At 36.5% G+C, this 24,316-nt stretch overlaps 1 protein-coding gene across 4 annotated transcripts in view; it reads left to right on the top strand.

The window, feature by feature from the left end:
• The window catches only part of OSBPL8 (oxysterol binding protein like 8), a 164,427-nt gene that overhangs the window by 73,983 nt on the left and 66,128 nt on the right, over window positions 1-24,316 (top strand). For 2 of the 4 annotated variants that reach the window (XM_065934119.1, XM_065934120.1), the window contains one exon: window positions 14,771-14,908. In XM_065934119.1, the coding sequence (XP_065790191.1) occupies window positions 14,818-14,908 (91 nt within the window). In that variant the 5' untranslated portion in view covers window positions 14,771-14,817. Of the gene's footprint in view, window positions 1-6,607; window positions 6,645-14,770; window positions 14,909-24,316 lie in introns of all 4 variants that reach the window. The other 2 variants (XM_065934118.1, XM_065934121.1) reach the window with 2 other exon arrangements.

Below are 24,316 nucleotides of genomic sequence, written 5' to 3'. Positions count from 1 at the left end.
TGCCATATTCAGAAGTTGCTGAAGTTCAAGAGACAGTGAGTAATACATGGTGCCATGTTCAAAATGTTAACATTTTTGTATTTTTTTAGGACTTCAAGTTAGATTCTTAAAATGCATTTTCTACTATGTTTAATCTTAGATGATTATGTTATTATAAAAAGTAGCTAATGTAAATTGAAAAGCTTACTTTAAAAACTGCATTTTCATTTGTCCAATATGTAAATACATTTAATCTTTTTTGATTATAAAAATAATACGTAACAATGTGGCATAATCAAACACTAAAGAAAAGTATAGTAAATAAAATTTATTTTCTAGAGATAACCACTGTTGTTTTTTGGTGGCCTCTTTCTTACGTGCTCAGATGTCAGGGCTTCTCTGATAGCTCAGTTGGTAAATAATCCACCTGCAATGCAGGAGACCCTGGTTTGATCCCTGGGTTGGTAAGATCCGCTGGAGAAAGTATAGGCTACACACTCCAGTATTCTTGGGCTTCCCTTGTGACTCAGCTGGTAAAGAATCCGGCTGCAATGCCGGAGACCTAGGTATGATCCCTGGATTGGGAAGATTCCTTGGAGAAGGGAAAGGATACTCACCCCAGTATCCTGGCCTGGAGAATTACATGGACTGTATAGTCCATGGTGTCGCAAAGAGTCAGACACAACTGAGTGACTTTCACTTCTTCAGTGTATTCACATGTATATCTTACACATGAAATTTTATAAAAGTGGAGTCATAGCATACAAATTTCTGTTTCACTGCTTTAAGAAAAATTTATTTTACCAAAGTATAGTTGATTTACAGTGTTGTGTTAATTTCTGCCGTACAGCAAAGGGATTCAGTATAAGCTACTTTTAAAAGCCAATATGTAATGGATGTTTTTCAGTCCCTGAAAAAATAAAACCAAACTATAATGACTACATAGTATTTTATTATGTGAATATATTATTATTTATTTAATTCCATGTTTTAAGTATATCATGTACCCTAAATGTTGTGATAAATATCTTTGAACACATCTTTTTAAACATTTTGAATGATCATCTTAGTATGCATTCCTAGTAGTGGAATTACTGTATCAAAAAATGCAACTGCCTGGCAGAACGGATCATGTTCTCTAACAGTGATAAACTCTAGTCCCAGAAAAATATTCCCTTAAAACCTCTCCTGCAAAACTCAGGAATAAAATGTGGACATGTGTGTTTTGCAGATGATTGTAGGAATATGAAAAAATTCATTTAAGTGTAATGAGTCCTGTTTATAGGAGAAAAAGATTTCAACTGTGTAGTATATTCCCCACTATAGTTGCTTACTCTAAGAGCCGAAGATAACGCTAAAGAGAGCAGTCTTAAGATGCTTTATATACCCCTTCTTTAGAGTTGTGGCTTCTGAGAGCCCACTGAAGCAGGATCGCTTCTACGAGTGCAACTTGATCAGCAATATTGGGGAAAGAGGTGCCATCTGCTTGCAAGTTTATTTTGAACTCTACTCATATCAGTGGTTGATAAGCTATTTGGACTTTCTCTTAAGCTCAACAAATTTTTTGTTGTTTTGTTGTTTAGTCACTAAATCATGTTTGATTCTTTTGCGACCCATGGACTGTTGCCTGCCAGGCTTCTCTGTCCGTGGGATTTTCCAGGCAAACTTAAGTCAAATCGATAAAAGAGGGAGATGCTGTACTAAAGGCAATGGAATCAAGCTATAGATCTCTTGGTATTGTTTCTGTATTATATTTAGAGAGAGTGGCCGTCTGTCCTGGATTGTTTAGGACTGAGTGGTTTCTCAGAATGAAGGGTACGATTATGAATTTCTACTTCTCCCTTTATATTTCTTAAAGATTGCAAGTTTTATGCTAATTATGGATGACATGGCAAATACTTAGAAATATATTAAAATAAAATCACATTTTTTTGCATTATGCTCTTTTCCTGAAATTTTAAAACTAAAATCAGTAAAGATTTAGATAATGGCTATATTTCATTCTTTAAAGTACTGTTAGTATATACTATGTATACAATATACTAATGAATTCTAAATTAACAAATTCTAGGCATTTTACTCTTTTATTATTTGTCAGCTAATGCTTTCTGCTGAAGTAGAGAATTTATTTATATGATAAAAAACATTGAGATGATGACTGTGTGGACATTGTTCACAGGATGATGGTAAACATGCTGAGTTGCTCAGAGAGAGGACATTGTTCTATCATACCTTAGTGGTCTTTTTCTGAACGAGCTGAGAAGTTGCTAGATTTTTTTTGAAATTTTAGTAGTATTTTGGTTCTCTTAACAAAAGCCAAGAAGAGTGGCTAGTTTTTTATTTTTTGAATTACCTTAAAAGGTACTTGTACAGAGCATTTCAACATCAGTATTTTCATATTGTCTTTATTTGTGTGTTACACAACATGGAACTGCACAAATTAAGCCCAAGTCCTAAAAGCAGTAAGAATAAGAAGTGTAGTGTGTAGGTCAGCAGTGTGTAGAAGTCTTCAGTTATGTCAGTTACCTGGTAAAATTAATATGTAATCTTTAATAATATCTCATTTCCCAATTAGCGTCACTTGCAAATAACTCTGAGAGATGATTTCACTTGCGTCTCAGTCTAGTGCCTTTTTATCTACATCACATCCTCTGGGAAAGGTTTCTGAAGTGACCCTCATTTTTCCTTGTGTCTTCTGCTTCTGTTTGTAATGTTTCAGAGTGACTCTTGGTTCTGTTGCTGTTCCATTATAATACAGGTTTTCTGGTGCCTGTTTCTGGTGCATTTTCTAATCTCCTGTGTTGAAGCCATTCAGATCATATATCCTAACTCTCACACATACATAATTTATACTATTCCTAGACCATTCCCTATACATGTACATGGACATGCAAGTCTGCATGTCCAACTGCCTACTTGATATTTTGACTTGGATGTCTGACAGACGTTTTAAACTTAACCTGTTCCAAACTGAGAGACAGTTGGCCCTCCATATAAAACTGAGGGTTCTACATCCATGGATCCAGCCATCTGCAGTTGGAAAATATTTGGGGGGAAAAATTCCAGAAAGTCCCCAAAAGTAAAACTTGAACTTGCCACATGCTAGCAGCTATTTATATAGCATTTTCATTGTATTTACAACTAGTGACTTAGTGTTAACTTTGTATTGGATATTATAAGTAACCTAGAGGTGATATAAAGTATATAGGAGGATGTACATGGGCTATATGCAAATATTGCACCATTTTAAATAAGGGACTTGAGCATCCACAGATTTAGGTATTGCTCTGCGATGGAGGTGGGGGGTGTTTTGGAACCAGTAACCTCTGGATACCAAGGGATGATTGTGGTTACATTTCTCCCTGTAAATGAGCTTGTCCTACCATCTTTTCCATCTCAGATGATGGCAGTTCCATCCTTCCAGGTGCTCAAAGTCCAACACTTGACTTGATTTTGTTTCCTTTTTTCTTTTACCTCATACTTGGCCTATTTGGAAATTCTGTTGACCTCACCTTCAAAATATATTTAGAATTTAACTACTTCTCATCCCTCTCACTGCTCCCATTGTGGTCCAAGTTTCCATCTTCTCTCCCCTGTAATATTGCTGTAACTTCTGAACTGATAGTACCCTTATCCCTCTGACCTGTTCTCAACACAGCAGCTGGAGCAGTCCTGTTATAACTTTCTCATATATGGTACTCCCTTCCTCAGAACCATCCAGTGGCTTCCCAACTCACCCAGAATAAAACAAAAAGTCTTGACTAGGTCCCGTAAAGTCCTGCAGCCGTTTACTTCTTTGACTTCATCCCCCACTCTCCTACTTGCGTGTATTCCACTCCTCTGACCTTTTCACTGTTCTCCAAACACTCCAGACTTGCTCCCATCCAAGTCCTCTACTCTCGTCTTGATCTTCCTGCTCCCTGGAATACTCTTCCCCTCATGTCATGGGAAGTTTCCTCATTTTATTCAGTCAACTTTGTAGTGAAGCCTCCCTAGGCCACCCTATATAAAACTTTCTCCTTCTTCCGTAACATTTTATATGTCTTCATTTTCTGCTTATTTTTCCTTAGTGTTTATACTATATACTATACAACAAAATTTTACTTTATTATGTTATTGTTTATCTTTCCCACTAGACGTAACTCCCACAAGGGCAGAATTTTTGTTGTTCACTGCTCTATTCCTCTAAAGTGATACCTGTCTATATAGTAGGTACTGAGTGAATATTTGGGTGGGCGGATCCATGGATAGGTGATAGATCAATGATAAGAGTGCTTCCTAAAAAAAAAAAAAAAAAAAAGAGTGCTTCCTTCGATTATTCTCCAGTGCCTCAGTCTGAAAAAAATACTGGGTTAATCCAATAGAATCAGGTTTATATGACACAGGTATGCCTGAGCAAATGCTTTAGAAAACATAGTTTGAAGTAAGTTGTTCAGCAGTTGCTTATATGCTAAGGGTTTTTTTCTGCGAGTAAAAATGAAAAGTGTACAGCTGTGCAGATGACATAGTGCTTTTAATCAGCATAATTTAAGAATTATATACAGCTCTACAGTGAAATTGAGCTTAATCTTTTATTCTAAGTAGAACACCAGCTTGAGAACTTCAAATGTGACTGGCCCTGTGAGTAAATACTCTTGGCTCTGTACACATGGTTAGAATCATTGCTTTCCTTTAGGAAGCTACTGGTCAGTCTAGGGAAGCTGATAATTATTTGTATCAATACAGGAAGATTTTTCCAAAGATGTCTATGAAGCATTTGTAAAGTATGCCATAGTTGTCTGTCAGTTTCCTAACCTCCTTCAGTTTTCCAGTATTGTCTTAGTTATTGATATGTAACAAATATCCCCAAATTAAGTGGTAGAAAACAAGTGTTTAATACCATACAGTTTCTGTGAGTAAGGAATCTGAGAACATCTGGCTGTTTCTAGTTCAAAACTTTTCCTGTGGTCAAGAGCTGGGGAAGGAGCTGCTGCTGAGGGTGTCAGGGGAGACGGAAGAGCCCCTTCCCAGCTCACGTAAGGCTTGTCAGGCTGCAGTTCCTTTCCTTTTTGGGCCTTTCTACACGATCGCCTCATGACTCAGTGGCTGGTTTTCCCCTAGATGATCTGTCTGGGGGAGAGAGCGAGAGGAGAGAAAGAGACGTCAAACAAAATGGAAGTCATAGTCTTGTTACAGTCTGATTTTGGAAATGACATTTTCACTTCTGCCGTATTCTTCTTATTAGAAGCAATTCAGCTCATCCAGTATATACTCAAAGAGAAGGAATTATACACCAAAAAATGGGGATCACTGGGGTCATTTTAGAAGTTGCCTGCCACAGATGTTTTAATCTCTCCACATGCTTGCTAGCTATAATAACACAGCCATTTCAGTAATAAGAATTTGAGCACAATTACTTCATTGTCCCTAAAGCTGTATTTTTTTTTTTTTTAGTTTTATCAGTGAAACTGAAATGCGTGAATGAGCTTAAATGGGCAGCTATCGAAAAATAAATAAAGCAAATGCCTTTAGAGGCATTAGAACATAATTTTGCGCATTGTGAAATAAACTTCACTTAGGAAAGTAGCAGGGCCAAGCTTATTTTCCCTCTGGGAGTCAACAGAAACCCAAAGCAAACAACTGCAAGTTTTTTGGAGGGTGAACGCAAAACCAGTTAAGACTTCCCATTTCCTTTAAATAAGACCAAACAATAATGTCATCAGTGGGAGTTATTTGTTTTTGTTGTTGCTTTAGTTCTGATACAGATCCACGCTTGGTATTTGAAATGAAGGGAAGAGAACTAAGGACTCTTTTCTTGCCAAGGGAGACCAAAACACTTGTCTGTAGGTGACGTTTAGTGTCATATTGTTTATTAAAATAGTTACTAGATAAACAGTCAGCAGTCTTTTTCCTGTTTCTTTTGGTTGATTGCAAGTTAATCATTCAAGAATTTGATCTTCTACCTTCCTGGAGACTAGTAGCTCTAGATGATATGCTTGATACTAGTGGATCCTAGGAAAGTTTTGTCTAACTTAACTTTATTGCTCTTCTCTTTGTTTTTTTGCCATTTGAGAAAAAAATTTGTTCCACTTTATTGATGTCTCTTTATAAAAGCTCTTTGCACAATGCTTGACATAAGTGCTCAGTAAACTGCTTGCTTCTTCTTGTAGAAGAAACAGACTGAATTTCTACATAGTGTTAATGGCATGCAGAGAACTAATATTTAATAGTGCATGCGTGTTACATATTTTTATGCCACTTGAATTTAAAGGATGAATAACTTTTGGCTGTCCTTTGCATTTCTAAATGATTTTTTAATCACTCCTAACCCATACCTTGAATCCTAATTGGAAGTAATTTTTCACTTGAGTAATTTTCAAAACAAAATACTTGAGTGATTTCATTTTTCTCTTTCCACCTTCATTTTCCAAAATTAGAACAAACATTAAATAATGCCTAAGACAAGATCTTTTTATGCATGGAAAAGAAAATTCCTTGCAAATTATGATTATTAGCATGTGCTTTCTACTTATAAACTAATGCCGTTTTCCTTGTCCTTTTGTTTCACTGCTGCTTCAATCCTGATACACTTTGCTTCTTCCTGGTTTGGATTCTATTTGTTTGCTGCTCAATTATCCTGCATTAAAAGCTTCTTGGTGATAGCAAAGATGTCCTTGGGCCATCAAGTAAGTAGTTAAAAGTTTGAATGGCATGTTTGCAGACGTGATAATATTTTGATGTTGTACTAACAAAAGGTATATGGTATTTCCGTTTTGTTTATTAAGTCTTCTACTGTGTTTCCAGGCATTGAAATATAAAGAATATAAATGATCATTCAGTACCCATCTGTTGTCAGTGTCCATCTGAGATTAATAGTGTTTGTGTACTTACATCTTAATTATCTAAAGATGGATTGTTTACTTAGTTATCTAATTTACCACTTATAAATTCTTAATTCCTAGATCATGAACTAATACGTTTTTATAGTATCCTTTCTACAATCATCACAAAGCACAGATCAAACTACTTTGAGGCTGGACAGGGTATAACAAATTCACTGCCATATGAATTGAGAAATACTGTTTTATTTTTGTCAGAATTTTTGTATAATAGATAATCTGGTTATGAAAAAAATTATTTTTACTTTGGTAATTTCATAAGTGAAACCTGTTTTATCTAGGGATTTAGAAGCTACATCCTTTAAATTTATGTTTTGAAAAAACCTGTTTTTGACTAGATACTATGCTAGCTTTGGAGAATACACAATGAGTAAAACATGTGCATTGGCCTTAAGGATCATTATATACTAGTAGGAGAGTTAGATGCGTGAATACATAATTTCAAAGCTTTGTGACATAGCTTTGTGTACTGATGTGAATGAAACTTCAGAGATCATTTAAATAAAGCATTAGTTTTTGTAGATAAAGAGTCTGAAGCTAAGATCTTAACTATACCCAAGGAGTTAGAATTGGTTACTAGTTCAGTAGTCATCTTCTGGTTTTCAAAAATCAGAATAAAGCTATCATTTCACTGATATCATATCATTATTTACATCTAACCAAATAATTAAAATATTGCTGCATTATAAATCAAAGGTTTTAACTTTATTCAAGACCCGTGTGGGAATTATATTGATTCAGGAAGTTTTCGTATTTATTCCTAAATAATTGTGTGACTGTTGCAAGTCAGTTCACTGCTTTGGGGCTCATTTTCCTCATTGGTTGGACCTAGCGAGATAATGGCAGCATCTCTTCTAGTTGTAAAATACTTCGGTCTAGATCAGTTACTGTTTGTCTCAAATAATGGATGTAGTATGTTTATAATTTTGTATTCTAAATAGAGAAGTAATTTAAAGTAATATGCTAAAATTCCATTTTTATTCTAATTGTAGCAATTCATAGTATTGAGTAGTTCATAGCATTATTAGAGTAGTAAAATTTTAAAGTAGACCCTTCGCTGTTCACCTAAAACTACCACAACGTTAATTGGATACCCCCCAATACAAAACAAAAAACTAAAAAAAAATTTTTGAAGTAAAAAAAGTATCTGCATCCTAAAACGTTTTTGTTTTCTTGTTCAGCCTTACTTATGATACCTGGTAGATAGTTTTAATGCATTTTTCAGTTACTTTAATTATCTCATGTATTTAGATATTGACTTAGTTGAACTTACTGTCATTGCTGAACTTTAGAAATAGAATTGCATTTTTAATATCAGTTGAAGTGGTTCTTCTTAGGACCTGTGTTTTATAAATGGGGGTCTTTAATTTCTACTTGAAATAGAAGACATTTATTATAGTTATATATTTTAAGCACATATGAACTAAAATATATAACATATATTAGAGGTGAGTTTATATTGTATTATATATTAGAGTTTGTGTTGTACTCTGCCAACTATTAGAAGACTGTGACTGTGTTATTTACTGTAGACCATATATCATTTTGTGTGAAATGTAATTCTATTTAGTACTTCATTAGGATCTATACTACTGAGTGAAAAAGCTATAAAGATACATAGCAACATATTTAAATTACTAATGTATTTGAGAAAAGGTATACCATCTTGTCTGTAAGGGGATATTTAGGATTTCCTTGAAGAGGTTATTTATGACTTTAAAAAGCTTAACTTCTTTTTAGTAGTTTTTACTTAGATTAAGGGCGAGAACCAGACTTTGAAGCATGTAAAATTCTCCTGACTTTGTATTGATGAGTTAAATTTGGAAAGTAAAGAATGGTAGTTACAGAATCATATCCTCCTTAAAAGCTGGTTTGTTAATTATATTACTATGAATGATCCCAGTGTGATTAATTTCTAACTTAATATGGTATTCAGCAAAGTAGGCTGTTTTGCTTCGCTTTGTTTTACTTTCGTTATGAAGTGGGACCAGAAGAAGGCACTCTAATGCTGTCTCTAGGCAGGGAGGCAGTTGGTTAAATTACCAGAAACTGTTTTGGAATCCTGTAGTGATTCATTGGTCAAATATTGATCCAGGCATTTAGCAAGTATTTATTGTCAGTATTATGCCAAAGAATACAAGTAAAAAAAAGGTCACGACTTTCCCTGAGTTTATAAGCAAATGTTCTACTAGTGTGCAAATGATGCAGGGCATCAAAATGATTTTTATATTATGCAAATTTTCTGTATAGTGTTTGTGAATGATGTAAGAAAAAACAAATAGAAAAATAGGCTTTCTGGTTTTTGTAAGGAGATATCCTCCGTATTTTGCTATTTCTACAACTCCTCTCATTTCAAGGTTATCAAAATTATAAACAGTAATACCTCAGTCAGTAAGGAGTTAGCAAGAGGTGAATAGAACTAAATTTGCACTTGTATTTCTTTTTTATATAGTCAAGTTATTTAAGCCTTATATACATGTGTCTTTCTGATGGAATACTAAAGCATGCTTTAATTCTGTTCGCTGTTCTCGTAATGTATTTAATATTTATTTATCTATTTGTCCGCACTGAGTCTTAGCTGAGGCATGCAAACTCTTAGTTGCTTGCATGTGGGATCCAGTTTTCTGACCAAGCATTGAACCCGGGCCCCCTGCTTTGGGAGTGTGGAGTCTTAGCCCCTGGCCCACCAGGGAAGCCCCTTTATGATGTGTTTAAACTAGCCTTAAATGTACTAATGCTACGAAAGATTATATGAAGCACGTGTGAATTATGACGTGTACTCAAACAGTGAGTACATACTGAACCCACTACTCACTTAAGAACTTAAATCTCACAGATGTCTCGTGTCTGCCTGTTCTCCCAGGGTGGTGATTAATTTGTTGTTGTTGTTTATTCATTGCTTTCTCAAAACTATATTTTTTTGGTTATTTTTAGGTTACATATGTATCAGTAGGTTTTTAATTTCACAAGAATGGTGTCATGCTATCTGTCATCTTCTATAACTTGTTTTCTGTAGTTAACATTGTGTTTCCAAGTTTGAGCCATGTTCCTGGATATAGATAAAGACCATCTACTTTTACTGCTACATACTATTCCATTATATCTGTATACCACAATATATGAATCAATATTGTTTTCAGTTTATGAATATTTATTTTTATTTTTGCCATTATGAACAGTGTTGCTATGAACATTTTTATTCTTGTCTTTTGGTGTACACATATAAGACTATTTCCAGGTATAAAGCTAACAGTGGAATTTTTGGACCCATTAGAATATGCCAAAATACAATGTTATAAGACCTAAGTGGTTTTCCAAAGTGCTTGTATCAGTCCATACTCTATCAGCAATGCTTATGTTGGCTCGCTGACCCTATCCTTGCCATCATTGGATAGTATCAGACTTACTAATTTTTTTCAGTTTTACTGAGTGTAAAATATTTATTTCATTTTGATCTTGATTTGTTTTTTTTCCTTATTACTAAGGAGGATCAAAATCTTTTTGTACATTTATGGGCCATTTGCATTTCTTCTTCATGAACTAATTGTTCATGTTTTCCTTTAATTAATTAATTTTAAAATTTTAATTAATTTTACTAATTAACTAATTTTTAAAATTAATTAATTAATCCTTCATATTTTCTTTAATTAAAAAATTAATTGATGTTTAATTGACATTAAACATTGTATTAGTTTCCAGTGTGCAATGTAATGATTCCATATTTGTATATACTATGAAGTAGTAGTCACAGTAAATTTACTTAGCATCCATCACCATAGATTGTTACAGAGTTTTTTTTTCTTATGATGAAAGCCTATAAAACATACTCTCATAATAACCTATAATGGAGAAGAATCTGAAAAAGAATATAGATAAATATATAATGAGTCACTTTACACCTGAAACATTATAAATCAACTCTGCTTCAGTTACCAGCTGAGCCACAAGGGACGCTCCTCTGGTAGCCTAGCTGGTAAAGAATCCACCTACAATGCAGGGAACCCCAGTTTGATTCCTGGGCTGGAAAGGTCCGCTGTAGAAGGAATAGGCTACCCACTCTAGGGATAGGCTACCCACTCCAGTATTCTTGGGCTTCCCTGGTGGCTCAGCTGGTGAAGAATCCGCCTGCAGTGTGGGAGACCTGGGTTTGCTCTGTGGATTGGGAAGATGCCCCGGAGAAGGGAAAGCTTACCTACCCACTCCAGTATTCTGGCCTGGAGGATACCCAGGACTGTATAGTCCATGGGGCTGCAAATAGTCAAACATAACTGAGTGACTTTCACTCTCGCACTTCAATTAAAAAAAAAGATTTACTATCTTAGCGTATTTCAGATATGCAGTACATATTAACTCTAGTTGCCATATGGTACGTTACATCCACATGACTTCTTTATTTCATAACTGGGAGTTTGTACTTTTTGACCCATTTTGCACAACCACAACCCCATCCCCCTCTCTGGCAAACCACCAATTTGTTCTCTGTATCTGTGAGCTCAGTTTTATGACTGAGTTGTATCCCACTGAATATATATACACCACATTTTCTTTACCCATTCTTCCATTGACGGATATTTAGGTTGTTTCCATATCTTGGCAGTTGTAAATAATGCTACAATGAACATGGACTGCATGTATCTTTTTCAAATTAGGGTTCTCATTTCATTTGGATAAATACCCAGAAGTAGAGCTGGTGGATCATATGGTAGTTCTAGGTTTACTTTTTGAGGAACCTCCATACTATTTTCCATAATGCCTGTACCAGTGTGCATTCCCACCAACAGTGCTTAAGGGTTGCCTTATCCCTGCATCCTCATCAATACTTATCTTTTTAATAATAGCAGTTTTACCAGGTGGGAAGTGATACTTCGCTGTGCTTTTGATTTGCATTTCCCTGATAAATAGTAATGTTGATCATCTTTTCATGTATACTTTGACTGTTGAGCTATGAGAGTTCTTTATATGTTTTGGATATTAACCCCTTATCAGATACACTATTTACAAGCATTTTATGCCATTCATTGTATTGATGGTTTCCTTTGCTGTGCAGAAATGTTTTAGTCTGATGTAGTTTCAATTCTTTATTTTTGCCTTTATTGTCTTTTGGTGTCAAATCTAAAAGAATCATTGCCAAGACTGATGTCAGGGAGCTCACTTCTGGTTTTCTTCTAGGAATTTTATATCTTCAGGTCTTACATTTGAGGCTTTAAGCCACTTTGAGTTAATTTTTTTTGTAACAGCAAGATAGAGGTCCAGTTTGTTTCTCTTGTGTGTGGCTGTCCAGTTTTCCCAACAGTATTTATTAAAGAGACTGGTCTTTTCCCTGTTGTATGTTTTTGACCACATACATGTAGGTTTATTTCTGGGCTCTCAGTTCTGTGCCACTGAGCCATGGGCCGTTTTATGCAAGTGGCGCAGAGTTCTGATTGCCGTGGCTTTGTAATGTGATTTGAGATCAGGAAGCATGATGCCTCTAGTTCTGTTCTTCTTCAAGATGGCTTTGGCCATTTGGGGTCTTTTGTGATTCCGCACAAATGTTAAATTGTTTTCTCTGTTTTTGTAAAAAAAAAAAAAAAAAAAAATTTCCATTGGAATCTTGAGAGGAGTTGCATTGTCTGTAGATTGCTTTGACAGACATTTTAATGTTATTCCTCCAGTCATCATACAGTATGCCTCTCCATCCGTGTCTGTCTTCAGCCTCTTTCCTCAAGGGCTCACAGTTTTCAGTGTACAGGTCTTCACCTCTTGGTTAAATTTACTCTTAGGCATTCTTTGTGATGCATTCCTCTCCCCGTTTTTCTTTTGCCTTTTTGATCTTTTTCTAATTGATTTACAGGAATTTTTTTTAATGTATTTTGGATTCCAACTCTTCGTTAATTATATGTGTTACAAATCTTCACCCCCCCCCCCAATTTCTTTTTATCTTGTGATTAGGTTAATTCTTAATCCCCCTGTCCCCACCCTGCGCTTTCTTCATTGGTGAGTGTTTCATGTGTCTTTTTAAGGGAATCATTGCCTACCCCAAATTTATTTTCTGCTAAAAGTTTTCAAGTTTTACTTTTTTGCATTCATGGTTTCAGAGATTGCTCAGGCTTCTGTACAGACAATGAATTCTACCCAAGCAAGGAGCAAGATGATATAGGTCTGGAAACTATGTAGAAATATGTTGCTGTGATCAGTGAAAAAAGGTAATGGTGTCTTGGAACAGGTTAGTAGTTGTGGAAGTGCAGAGAAATAGGAGGATTCCAGGTAAATTTTGAAGATAAAGATATCACAGATTGATTGAGTATGAAACGTGAGAGAAAGAGAAAAATCAAAGAAGATACCTAAAGTTTTTGGCCTGAGAAAGTGGAAGAGGAGAATACTGATTCCATTAACAGATGGGAGAGAGGCAAATCTGAAGGATAGACAAAATAAAGACTATTCTGGATAAATTTGAAATGTGGTGATTATAAGGCAGGCAACTGATATGTGAGTTTTTGAGTTTAGGAGGAGATAAAAATTTAGTAGTCATCAGTGTAGGATGCTTTTTTATTAATTTGGTGAGAAAATAAATTCTTGTAATTTTACTTAGATGATAAGTGAGAGTATTTTTGAATTTTCACTTTAAAACTTAAGGAGCTAAAATATAATTTTGAAAACTTTAGCACCATCAAAAGAATGTTAAAGATTATGTTAAAGATAATTTGTGTTTAAAATGTTAAAGAAGCAATTTTCCTTGACAGATACGGTGATTAAAAATGTCAGTCTAAGTTCTGGTTAAGTTTGAAATTACATCTAGATTGAAGACAGAATCATTCTCTCTCAAGATAAAGCTAAGGTTTTTGTAGACTGAAAGCACAGCTACATAAAAATTGAAGAACGGAGATCCTGGGGCGCTGTGGACTTGCTCACTATTTGTCCTGCTCCTTCAATGAGTATTTTTTTCTTTTCTGTCCTCTCTGGAACTGGGCATCGCCTACCTCTATCAGCAGCTTGGTCAAATGGGTGAATAGAAGCCTTAAACACTATTTAGACTTATTGTTGGGGCAGCAAGCTTTTAAGAAACCAGACTTTTTAAAGAAACCAAATGGTCCTTTTTTAGAATCTTAACGGTATTAGTTTTAGGCAAGGCAATCTCTGAACCTCACGTTCCCCCAACTTTAAAATAAGAATGACACCTACTTTCCATGAAGATTGGAAATTAGAGGAGAAATTCTAGTGCATATGAAATACTGTTTTGTGGCTCAGTTGGTAAAGAATTCACCTGCAGTACAGGAGACCTGGGTTCGGTCCCTGGATCAGGAGATCCCCTGGCGTAGGGAGTGGCACCCACTCCAGTTTTCCTGCCCGGGGCAATCCCGTGGTCGGAGGACCCTGGTGGGCGACAGTCCACACAGAGTCCATGCAGGCCAGGCTAGTCACAGAGTTGGATACAACTCAGTGACTAGACCCCGCCACCACGCCATTTTATACTGCTGTTAATTGGAATGTTTTCTCACTACCAGTGAGGTCGACTATCTGTTCATATGTTCACTGACCATCTGTATGTCTTCTGCACTGTCTTTTGCTTATAGCTCTATTGGCAAATATAGAGAGTCAATAACACAATGAAAGGTTGATAGTAAACCTTGGAGTACCTTTCATTATCAGAATATGTATTTTCATTTTTATGAAGTCTGTAACTTGTGTAATTTGATGCATGCCTATAAATTCCTCTTGAATTGATAGCAAACTAAAAATAAAATATTTATTAATTATTTACTAAACTAATTTAATTTATTAAAGTATTGTTAAGGTATTGAGTTGGTAAAATGAATATAACCATTGGGGCCATGCCAGTCATAGTTCTAGTCCATGTTATTAACTATGCCACTGTGCTGTTATGTAAATCTATGACTTAAGTACTAATGTTTTTTTTCCCTTCTTTCCTTGAGCTGTGGTAGCAAACAGTGACGATACTCAACACCTAACACCAGGAAAGATGAGTCAGCGCCAAGGGAAAGAGGCTTTTCCAACGCCAACCAAAGATTTGTATCAGCCATCTTTTAGTCCAGCAAGTCCTCATACCCCGGGTATGGAATTGTACTTTTAATGTTTCTTGTTGTTACTGATGGTGGGCTCTGTGTGTATGATTTGTTTTGTTTTTTAGGGAGGTCTGTCCTTTAGTGGTGTATCATGACTTTTCTTCTTGACTATTTGGTTTGACAGGTTTATGTTTGTTTTGTTTTGGTCACCCATAATACACTTGAAATGAGCGCATTTTCCTTTGGAGTACTTAAATTCTCTTTATATTCTCTAAAATATTTGGTTAGTTTTACCATTCTTTTAATTCAGTGATTTTCAAACTTTCTGGTCTCAGGACTCCTTTAATACTGTCCCCCAAAGAACTTTTATGTGGATTAATTAGCCTGTTGATACTTAACTATATTATATATTAAAACTAAAACTTTAAAAAAATGTTTACTTTGTTTTTTGAATTAATGTATAGTTGATATACATATCAACTTAAACATACGGGCTTCCCTGGTGGCTTAGTGGGTAAGTAGTCTGCCTGCAGTGTGGGAGAGCCGTTTTCAATCCCTGGCTTGGGAAGATCCCCTGGAGAGGGAAGTGGCAATCCAGTCCAGTACTCTTGCCTGGAGAATCCCATGGACAGAGGAGCCTGGCGGGCTACAGTCCATGGGGTCGCAAGGAGCCAGACACGACTGAGTGACTAACACTTTGTACACTGAGATACATGTTATGTATGTTACAGGTGTAAGTATAGTGAGTCACAGTTTTTAAGGATTATACTCCTGTTATGTGCTGTGCTGGGCTTGGTCACTCAGTCGTGCCCTAGTCTTTGCGACCCCATGGACTGTGGCCTGCCAGACTCCTCTGACCATGGGGATTCTCCAGGCAAGAATATTGGAGTGGGTTGCCATGCTCTCCTCCCGGGGATCTTCCCAACCCAGGGATTGAACTCAGGTGTCCCACATTGCAGGCGGATTCTTTACCATTTGAGCCACCAAGGAAGCCCAGTAATACTGGAGTAGGTAGCCTATCCCACTCCAGGAATCTTCGTGACTCAGGAATTGAACCGGGATCTCCTGCGTTGCAGGGGGATTCTTTACCAGCTGATCTGCCAAGGAAGCCCATACTCCATTTATAGTTATTATGAAATATCAGTTACATTCTCTGTGTCATATGATACAGCCTTGTAGCTTATTTTATACATAATAGTTTGTTTAAAATGCTTACCCTTAATTCATTTCAGGTTACAATAATAAACGTATTACATGCTAATATGAATAACATAGTTTTATGAAAAATAACTGACCCACCCCTCCCCACCAAGGAAAAGTTGAGTGAGAATGAGAAGAGTGGTATTCTTTTCCTTCAAGGTCCCACAGCCTTGCCCCTGTTGTCATTTTGGGCTGGATAATTCTTTGTTGAGGGGAGCTATCCTGTGCATTGCAGGATATTTAGCAGCATTCTTGACCTCTGTGCAGTAGATGCCAATAGCAATTTTCCTGGATGTGACAACTAATTAGCCCCAGATCTTGACAAATGTCCCTTGCGGGACAAAATTGTTTCTGGCTGAGAACTACTGTTTTACATTTTTGCACATCTCTTTAATTTATGTCTAGCTTTATCAAGGATATTTGTCAGTGGAACCAGCCTTCTTTTAGTGCCAGTGCACGGCAGTGAAGAAGTCCGTGACGACTGCTACGGTCAGCTGCCTCTGCTCTGATGTGGGCCACGGTGCCAGTGGTCTCCTCCAGCACTGCTTTTGCGCTACTAGTGAGAACGTCAGCACAATAAAACAGTATTATGGAGCTAGTTTTCACCTTGCAGACCTTTTGAAAGTGTCTTGGAAACTTCCAGTGATTATGATAATTTCTAATTCAAAATTGATATTTTTTATATATTGGATTCTGTTTCTTAGCTGAAGTTTATATGATCAAATGCTTTGAACTCTCCTTATCAGTATCAGTACTACTGATGACTAGGGGAAAGACATCTGCTTTAAAACTGAGAACTTAAATTTGGTATTTAAAAGCCAATACATACTTACATTATCAAACTTTTTAAAATTAGTTATTTTAATTGGAGGATACTTTACAATATTGTGATGGTTTTGCCATACATCGACATGAATCAGCCACAGATGAGTCTTTTTTTTTTTTTTAAGTTTTATTAAAGTATAAAGGAGATAGAGAAAGCTTCTGACATAGGCATCAGAAGGGGGCAAAAGAGTACCCCCAGGTGAGTCTTAAGTGTTATGTTACACTGTCTGCATAATTAGTCGAGTTTCGGTGTTGTTACTGTTTGATTATCCCTTGGAGTAGGCTTTAGTTACTTCTTTTTAAATGAGTATTAACTGGTTGATTGTAAGTTGCATGACCATTTTCTAATTTACTCCAGTAGAAAATGTTTTTCTAGTCAAGTATTAGATGGAAACATTTTTACATAACATTGTAAAAAGAATTGTAACATAAAATTCTGGAAGGATGCAATTTATGTGATTTTTTTTTTTTTTGGTTCTATGCACCAGAATTTTTACTGTAATAAATATGGTTCGTCTGTTTCATGTATCTGTCTTCTAGAATATTTAGAGAAATTATTTAACTTGAAATTTAATGAAACAACAAAAGGGTTAGTTACTAAAGCTTCTTGTATTTATATGCATCATGAATATTTTCAGACAAGCAGAGAGTTTGTGAGAATAATGCAGTTAATACTAACAAACCCATCAGGTAGATGTAAGAAATTATTAACCTTTTGTTGTATTTTATTTATTTGGGGGTGGGGCTGGAATATTTGGAGTAAATCATAGACTTCATGATGTTATACCCCCAAATACTTAATCCATCTCTAACATTTAAGAATATTTTCTTACATAACCTTAAAACCTTTATTAGGTCTAACAAAATTAATGATAATTATTTAATATAAGCTAATACCTAGTTTTGGAGAAGGAAATGGCAACCCACTCCAGTACTCTTGCCTAGAAAATCCCATGGACAGAGAAGCCTTATAGGCTACAGTCCATGGGGTCACAAAGAGTCGGACACAACTGAGTGACTTCACTTTCTTTAATACCTCAGTTCAGTTCAGTCGCTCAGTCATGTCCAACTCTTTGCGACCCCATGAATCGCAGCACGCCAGGCCTCCCTGTCCATCACCAACTCCTGGAGTTAACTCAAACTTATGTCCATCGAGTCAGTGTTGCCATCCAGCCATCTCATCCTCAGTTGTCCCCTTCTCCTCCTGCCCCCAATCCCTCCCAGCATCAGGATCTTTTCCAGTGAATCAACTCATCGCATGAGGTGTCCAAAGTACTGGAGTTTCAGCTTCAGCATCAGTCCTTCCAATGAACGCCCAGGACTGATCTCCTTTAGGATGAACTGGTTGGATCTGCTTGCAGTCCAAGGGACTCTCAAGAGTCTTTTCCAACACCATAGTTCAAAAGCATCAATTTTTTGGCACTCAGCTTTCTACCTAGTTCATACTTAAAATTTCCCCAGTTGTCCCCAAGTCTTTTCCAATAAGCTTGTTGAAACCAAGATCCAAGAAAAGTTCATACGTTGCATTTGATTATGTCATTATATCTCCTTTAATTCAAAGAGTCTCCTTGCTTACTCTTATTTTCTCTTATTTTTTCTTGTGCCTTTGACTTCTTTAAGAAACTAAGTCAACGTCCCTATGTCTGACCTTTTGAATTTGATTGCCTCCTTGCAGTGTTGTTTTATTTGTTTCCCTGTCTTTTATATTTTATATGAACTGAAAGGTAAATGCAAAGGCTTGATTATGTTCAGGTTGAGCATTTTTGGCAAGATATATATTAGTGTGATATATCACTTGTTTGGGACATGTCATTGTCCTGCTCTTCATGTTGTGAGGTTGGTCAGTAAACTCAGCTGGTAAACAGCCTGATCCTCTTGTTGCATCTTTTCTCTCCTTATAACCTGAAAGTAAAATGTAGTAAATATTCTGTTCCTCATTAACTTTTTACCTAAAAATGTAAGCACCCTTTGATGATCATTCAGTTCAGTTCAGTCTCTCAGTCGTGTCCAACTCTTTATGACCCCATAGACTGCAGCACGCCAGGCCTCCCTGTCCATCACCAACTCCCAGAGTTTACTCAAACCCATGTCCATTGAGTCGGTGATGCCATCCAGCCATCTCATCCTCTGTCGTCCCCTTCTCCTCCTGCCCCCAATCCCTCCCAGCATCAGGGTCTTTTCCAATGACTCAACTCTTCCCGTGAGGTGGCCAAAGTATTGGAGTTTCAGCTTCAGCGTCAATCCTTCCAGTGAACACCCAGGACTGATCTCCTTTAGGATGGACTAGTTGGATCTCTTCCAGTGCAAGGGACTCTGAAGAGTCTTCTCCAACACCACGCTTCAAAAGCATCAATACTTCGGCGCTCAGCTTTCTTCACAGTCCAACTGTCACATCCATACATGACCACTGGAAAAACCATAGCCTTGACTAGATGGACCTTTGTTGGCAAAGTAATGTCTCTGCTTTTTAATATGCTATCTAGGTTGGTCATAACTTTCCTTCCAAGGAGTAAGTGTCTTTTAATTTCATGGCTGCAATCACCATCTGCAGTGATTTTGAAGCCCCAAAAAGTAAAGTCAGTCACTGTTTCCACTGTTTCCCCATCTATTTGCCATGAAGTGATGGGACCAGATGCCGTGATCTTAAGTTTCTGAAAGTTGAGTTTTAAGCCAACTTTTCCCACTCTCCTCTTTCACTTTCATCAAGAGGCTCTTTAGTTCTTCTTCACTTTCTGCCATAAGGGTGGTGTCATCTGCATATCTGAGGTTATTGATATTTCTCCCGGCAATCTTGATTCCAGCTTGTGCTTCTTCCAGCCCAGCGTTTCTCATGATGTGCTCTGCATATAAGTTAAATAAGCAGAGTGACAATATACAGCCTTGACGTATTCCTTAGGGGTTGAAAAATAGTGATTTTTTTCTAAATCTATCATTCCTTTTACATTTGTTACTGAAGTTTTTCTGTAAGAAAGAAGTCTCACTTATCTTAAGGCTTCATAGTAAACATTGGAATATAGTTCCTGTAGGAAAGTCAGGATAAATGGTTCTTGCCTCCTAAGCACTAGTTTTTAGATTAAAGAGAAGACATAAAGTACTTCTGGGGATGACAAATTTTTTTGGCTTAAAATTTTTTTTAATATCATAAAGAACTCACACATTTTAATAAAGTAGTTATGCTTCAGTCATTAGTAAAGTGAAGATAATAATAGTATCTGTATATCACATAAGATTTTTATAAGGCTTAAAATGAGTTAATAAATCCAAAAAGCTTAGAACATAGCCTACCAGGCTATGAATACCAGGCTATGAATACCACTCAGGATAGCTGACAAATAACTGTAATAATAACCACAACAATTATTACTACTATTATTATTTTAAATAAATGAGTTTGAGTTGAAGGGTGATATTTTGACCTTTGCTACACTTCAGTGTCTTATAGAAGCTTGTTTGGAAATTCTTTTAGTATGGATGGCCATGTACAACCTCTAATTTTTGCATTTACATTAGCCGTAGTGTTAAATATATCTTGATTTACACCTAAACATTCTTGGGTAAGTTATGGGTAAATTAATATTTATAGTGTGAATTACATATTGAATGTACTGGTTTGTTAAAGCCAGCTTATTGGGCTTTTTAATGCACAATATCTCCCTCTGGTTTACCATGATTCCATATGATAGTTTTCAGAAGTGAAAGATATGTTTAAAATAAGATAAACCCATTAACTCTTGCTTATTGTAAAGACAAATAGTTGGAAATTAACATATATCTAGAAAATCTCTGATACGTCTGTCATAACTCAAGTATTATACTCTAGATCAGCATTTCAGTTTCTGAATGGAAAGAAATAGAATTCCAAAAGCTTATTAATAGTGAGAATGACTAAAATCCCCCATGTCTCTCTGTGCTGTTCACATGCGTTAGCTCCTGGAATTCTTACTAGGACCTGATGGTATATAAATCATTCTCCCTGTTTCACAGATGAGGACACTGAGCAGCTGGTAGGGGAAATTGCCTTGCCCCAGTTTACATGCTTCGTAGGTAGTAGGGCGAAAACTTGAACCTGGGTGTAACGACAGAGTTTTATATTTTTAAGGTTTCAGTCAATTTAGTCATTAGATTTTTTTGAGGCTAAAATTTTCCAAACCTTCAACCTGGCACCTGTGTCTTTTGATATAACCCCATTATGTGTACAATGCTTTATGTGAAGTTTAATTTTTTTCCCTTTCTTTTGAGTAATATCTAGGAGTACAGTTATAAAATCATATGTGTTTTACTTTATAAGAAGTGACCTGTTTTCCAGAGTAGTTATGCCATTTTACATTTCTCTCAGCAGTGTATGAGGATTTCAGTTGCTTTATATCCTTGATCTTTTTTATTTTAGCCATTCTAGTGGGTGTATAGTAATATCACATTGTGATTTTAATTTGTGTTTCCCTGTTGACTAAGTGTGGAACATCTTTTCATATGCTCATTGGCCACTTATATATCTGAAGTGTCAGATTAGAATTTTTGCCCATTTAAAAATTTGGCTTGCTTTCTTGTCTTACTGAATTTTAAGAGTTTTAAAAATATATTTCAGCCTCCTCCTTTGCTAACTGTATATGTTACATTTTCCTCCAGCCTTGGCATGCCTTTTCATTGTCTAAATGACTTCTTTCAAAGAACAGATGTTTTAAATTTTGATGGAATTCAATTTATCAGTTTTCCCCCATGACTCAAGCTCCCCCCCCCCCCCCAATTAAAGAAATCTTTGTCTATCCTAAAGTTTCAAAGAACATTTTTTTTGTAATTTCTTCTAGAAGTGTTAGAGTGTCATGGCTTTGGTCTTTATCTTCATTTTCCTTCTTAACTGTCATCGTCCTAGGTCAGGTTCTTCTTATTCCACACCTACATTACATAGTACCACAATATTCTAGCTTCTCTTAGGGCTTTGCCTTCCAATAACCAGGCTCATCTTTCTTAACAAGACAACCAAACAGAAAATTATTGTTACTTGGTAAGGTGAGACTGTGATAAGATTAGGGTTTTATGGATGTATGTGGGCAGAGAACACATGGATCCAATGAAGTAGGTCTCTTAGGGAAATGATATGAATAAATGGAAATAGAAAATTATAAATGAAAATACAAATCTTTATTATTCTAGCTTGTAACTGAAAACTTCGTTAGGTATCTGCTTTATGACACTCCCATTCTCAAAAAGTCGGTGGCTGACTGTTGCCTAGAGCAGTGGCTCCTAGGTCTGGGTGTGTCTGAGAATCACCTGGAGCTTTCTTTGATTAGATGCAGATTGTGCTCCAACCTTGCAGAGTCTTAGGGTGAGGCTGTGTGTTTATAAAGCTCTCCAGGTGTATCTGGTACAGCAGTATTTGGATCAGCAAGCAGAAACTAGCACTGGAGAGCATAAATTACAGATTTTGTAATATTGTAGTCAGCGCTCTTAGTGTTTCTGATCTTATTCTTCCTTTCCAATTTTGTTCTGTATTTTTCCCATCATGAATTCAGCTGGATGACTTTCTTCCCTGTTCCCCAAAGACTGTGCTTTTATTTATTCTGCTTCTCTGTTGTGGAATGCCCTCTCCCCAGTGCTGATCTCCGGTGGGCCAGTGGTTGGGAGTGTGCTGCACAACAGAGGAGTCACTGCAACAAGAAGCCCACACACAGCAACTTGAGAGAGCCCAAACCTAGCAAAGACCCAGTGCAGCCAAAACTAAACAAGTAAACACAATGTTAAATTTTTCTCAGTTCCCAGGGTGCAGGAAAAATGGCCTCGAAATAAAGATCAGATCAAGAGTGATTCTGTAAGACTTTTTTGGTTGAGACCTCAGGCTTACAGTGCCTCTCAGCAAAACAGGAGCACTTCAAGAAAAAGAACCAGGGACAGAAAGATTTGTTGTAAGATGAGACATTTGAGCCCATTCAGACATTGAAAGGATAAACTGTAAAGAGAAATACTGTAGGAGGAAGCCAGGAGAATCAATAAGGCAGGTTTTCGGAGAAGGCGGCAGGGATAGAGTCAGGTGTGAAGATTTAGGGGTTGACTGGACTAGGAATCCAGCTAGAAAGTGGAGGACCCACAGTAGTGGGTGTGCCAACTAATGTTGAGGTTGGTGTCAGCCTGACCTAGTATGGGATTTTCTCTTGTAATGGTAGGCTTTGCTAGGGGTGTGCAACGAAAGGATGGTGGCAGAGTCAGTATGGGACACTGGTAAGGGAGGGGAGGCTTAACGGATGAGTCTGGCGAACTGCTTTGGTGGAGGGGGTAGGATCTATCGGAGGAAATGCCGGAATCAGTGGGCAGCTGAGGAGCACTGTGCAAGAAAGTGGCTGCAGGGGCGAGGGCTCTCTTAGAGATGAATACAGAACTGACAAAACCAACAGGGTTAATGTAAAAGGAAGAGAATTGTTGAGAGAAAATAAATGTGTGTGGATGTGTTGATATATATTCCCCCATGCCTAGCACAGTGCCTGGAACAGAAGCACTTGTGCGTTTGTAAGTGCATAAGTGTCTTTATTGAGCACCTCTTTTGTGCTGCTCCCTGCCATTGTGAAGCTTATGGCTCACATTTTAATGAGTAAATGAAATTTTGGAGATGATCTTTATGTGTTGGAAGCCCTTCTCTGACATGAACCCCACATGTATTATTCCTGTGTTTGCTGACAAGAGAGAGTGGATGACCAGGCAAATAGGTAGGTTAGATAGATTTATTTTTTTAATTTCAAATGGCATTTGTTTTGGTGGTATTTCCTGGACTCATACTAATAACTGCCATTTATCAAGCACTTACTGAGTTTGACTATTGAAAATTTTATATGCCAACTTACATTTAACTTTTGAAACAACCCCACAAGATATAAACACAATTACAATGTCTGCTTTATCAGTGAGACAGTTGAAAATGAGGGATGTTAAGAAATTTGTTCAAATTCACAAAACTAGTAAATGTCAGAGGCAGGTTTCAAATTCAGGACCATCCAAGCCCATGGTGTTTATTCTACTGTACTGGAGTGAATTACAGATGAGCTGTTTTCTTTTTGTTTTATACATGGTATGATGATAGAAATTTGTGAGTACTTTAGAATGGCAAAGATTCTCATTGTTTTCTGACTGAGTCTCCTTTATACATGTTGATTTGTACCAATTTAATGTGGGTCACTTTCCCTTAAAAATAGCTTTTTTTTTTTTTTTTTTTTTTGCAGTGTGGTTTCCTTCCATCATTTTAAGTTTTTGTTTGCTTGGTTTTTTGGAGAAACTAGGGAGACTCTGGGTGTCCTCACTAAAGCTCAAGATATTATTTTATTTCTTGTATGTTTAGATTATGATGTTGAATCAGGTTATTCTAAAAATTGTGCATTTGCCAGATTTTTTTTCCCAGTTTGAATACTAAGTATTAGTTTATTTCAAGTAGTTTTAAGTATTACTACA

Source organism: Muntiacus reevesi, chromosome 4, assembly GCF_963930625.1.
Source record: "Muntiacus reevesi chromosome 4, mMunRee1.1, whole genome shotgun sequence".
Classification (NCBI taxonomy): Eukaryota; Metazoa; Chordata; class Mammalia; order Artiodactyla; family Cervidae; genus Muntiacus; species Muntiacus reevesi.
Note: the sequence above shows the minus strand (reverse complement) of the source record. Positions and strands in the feature narration are given on the sequence as shown.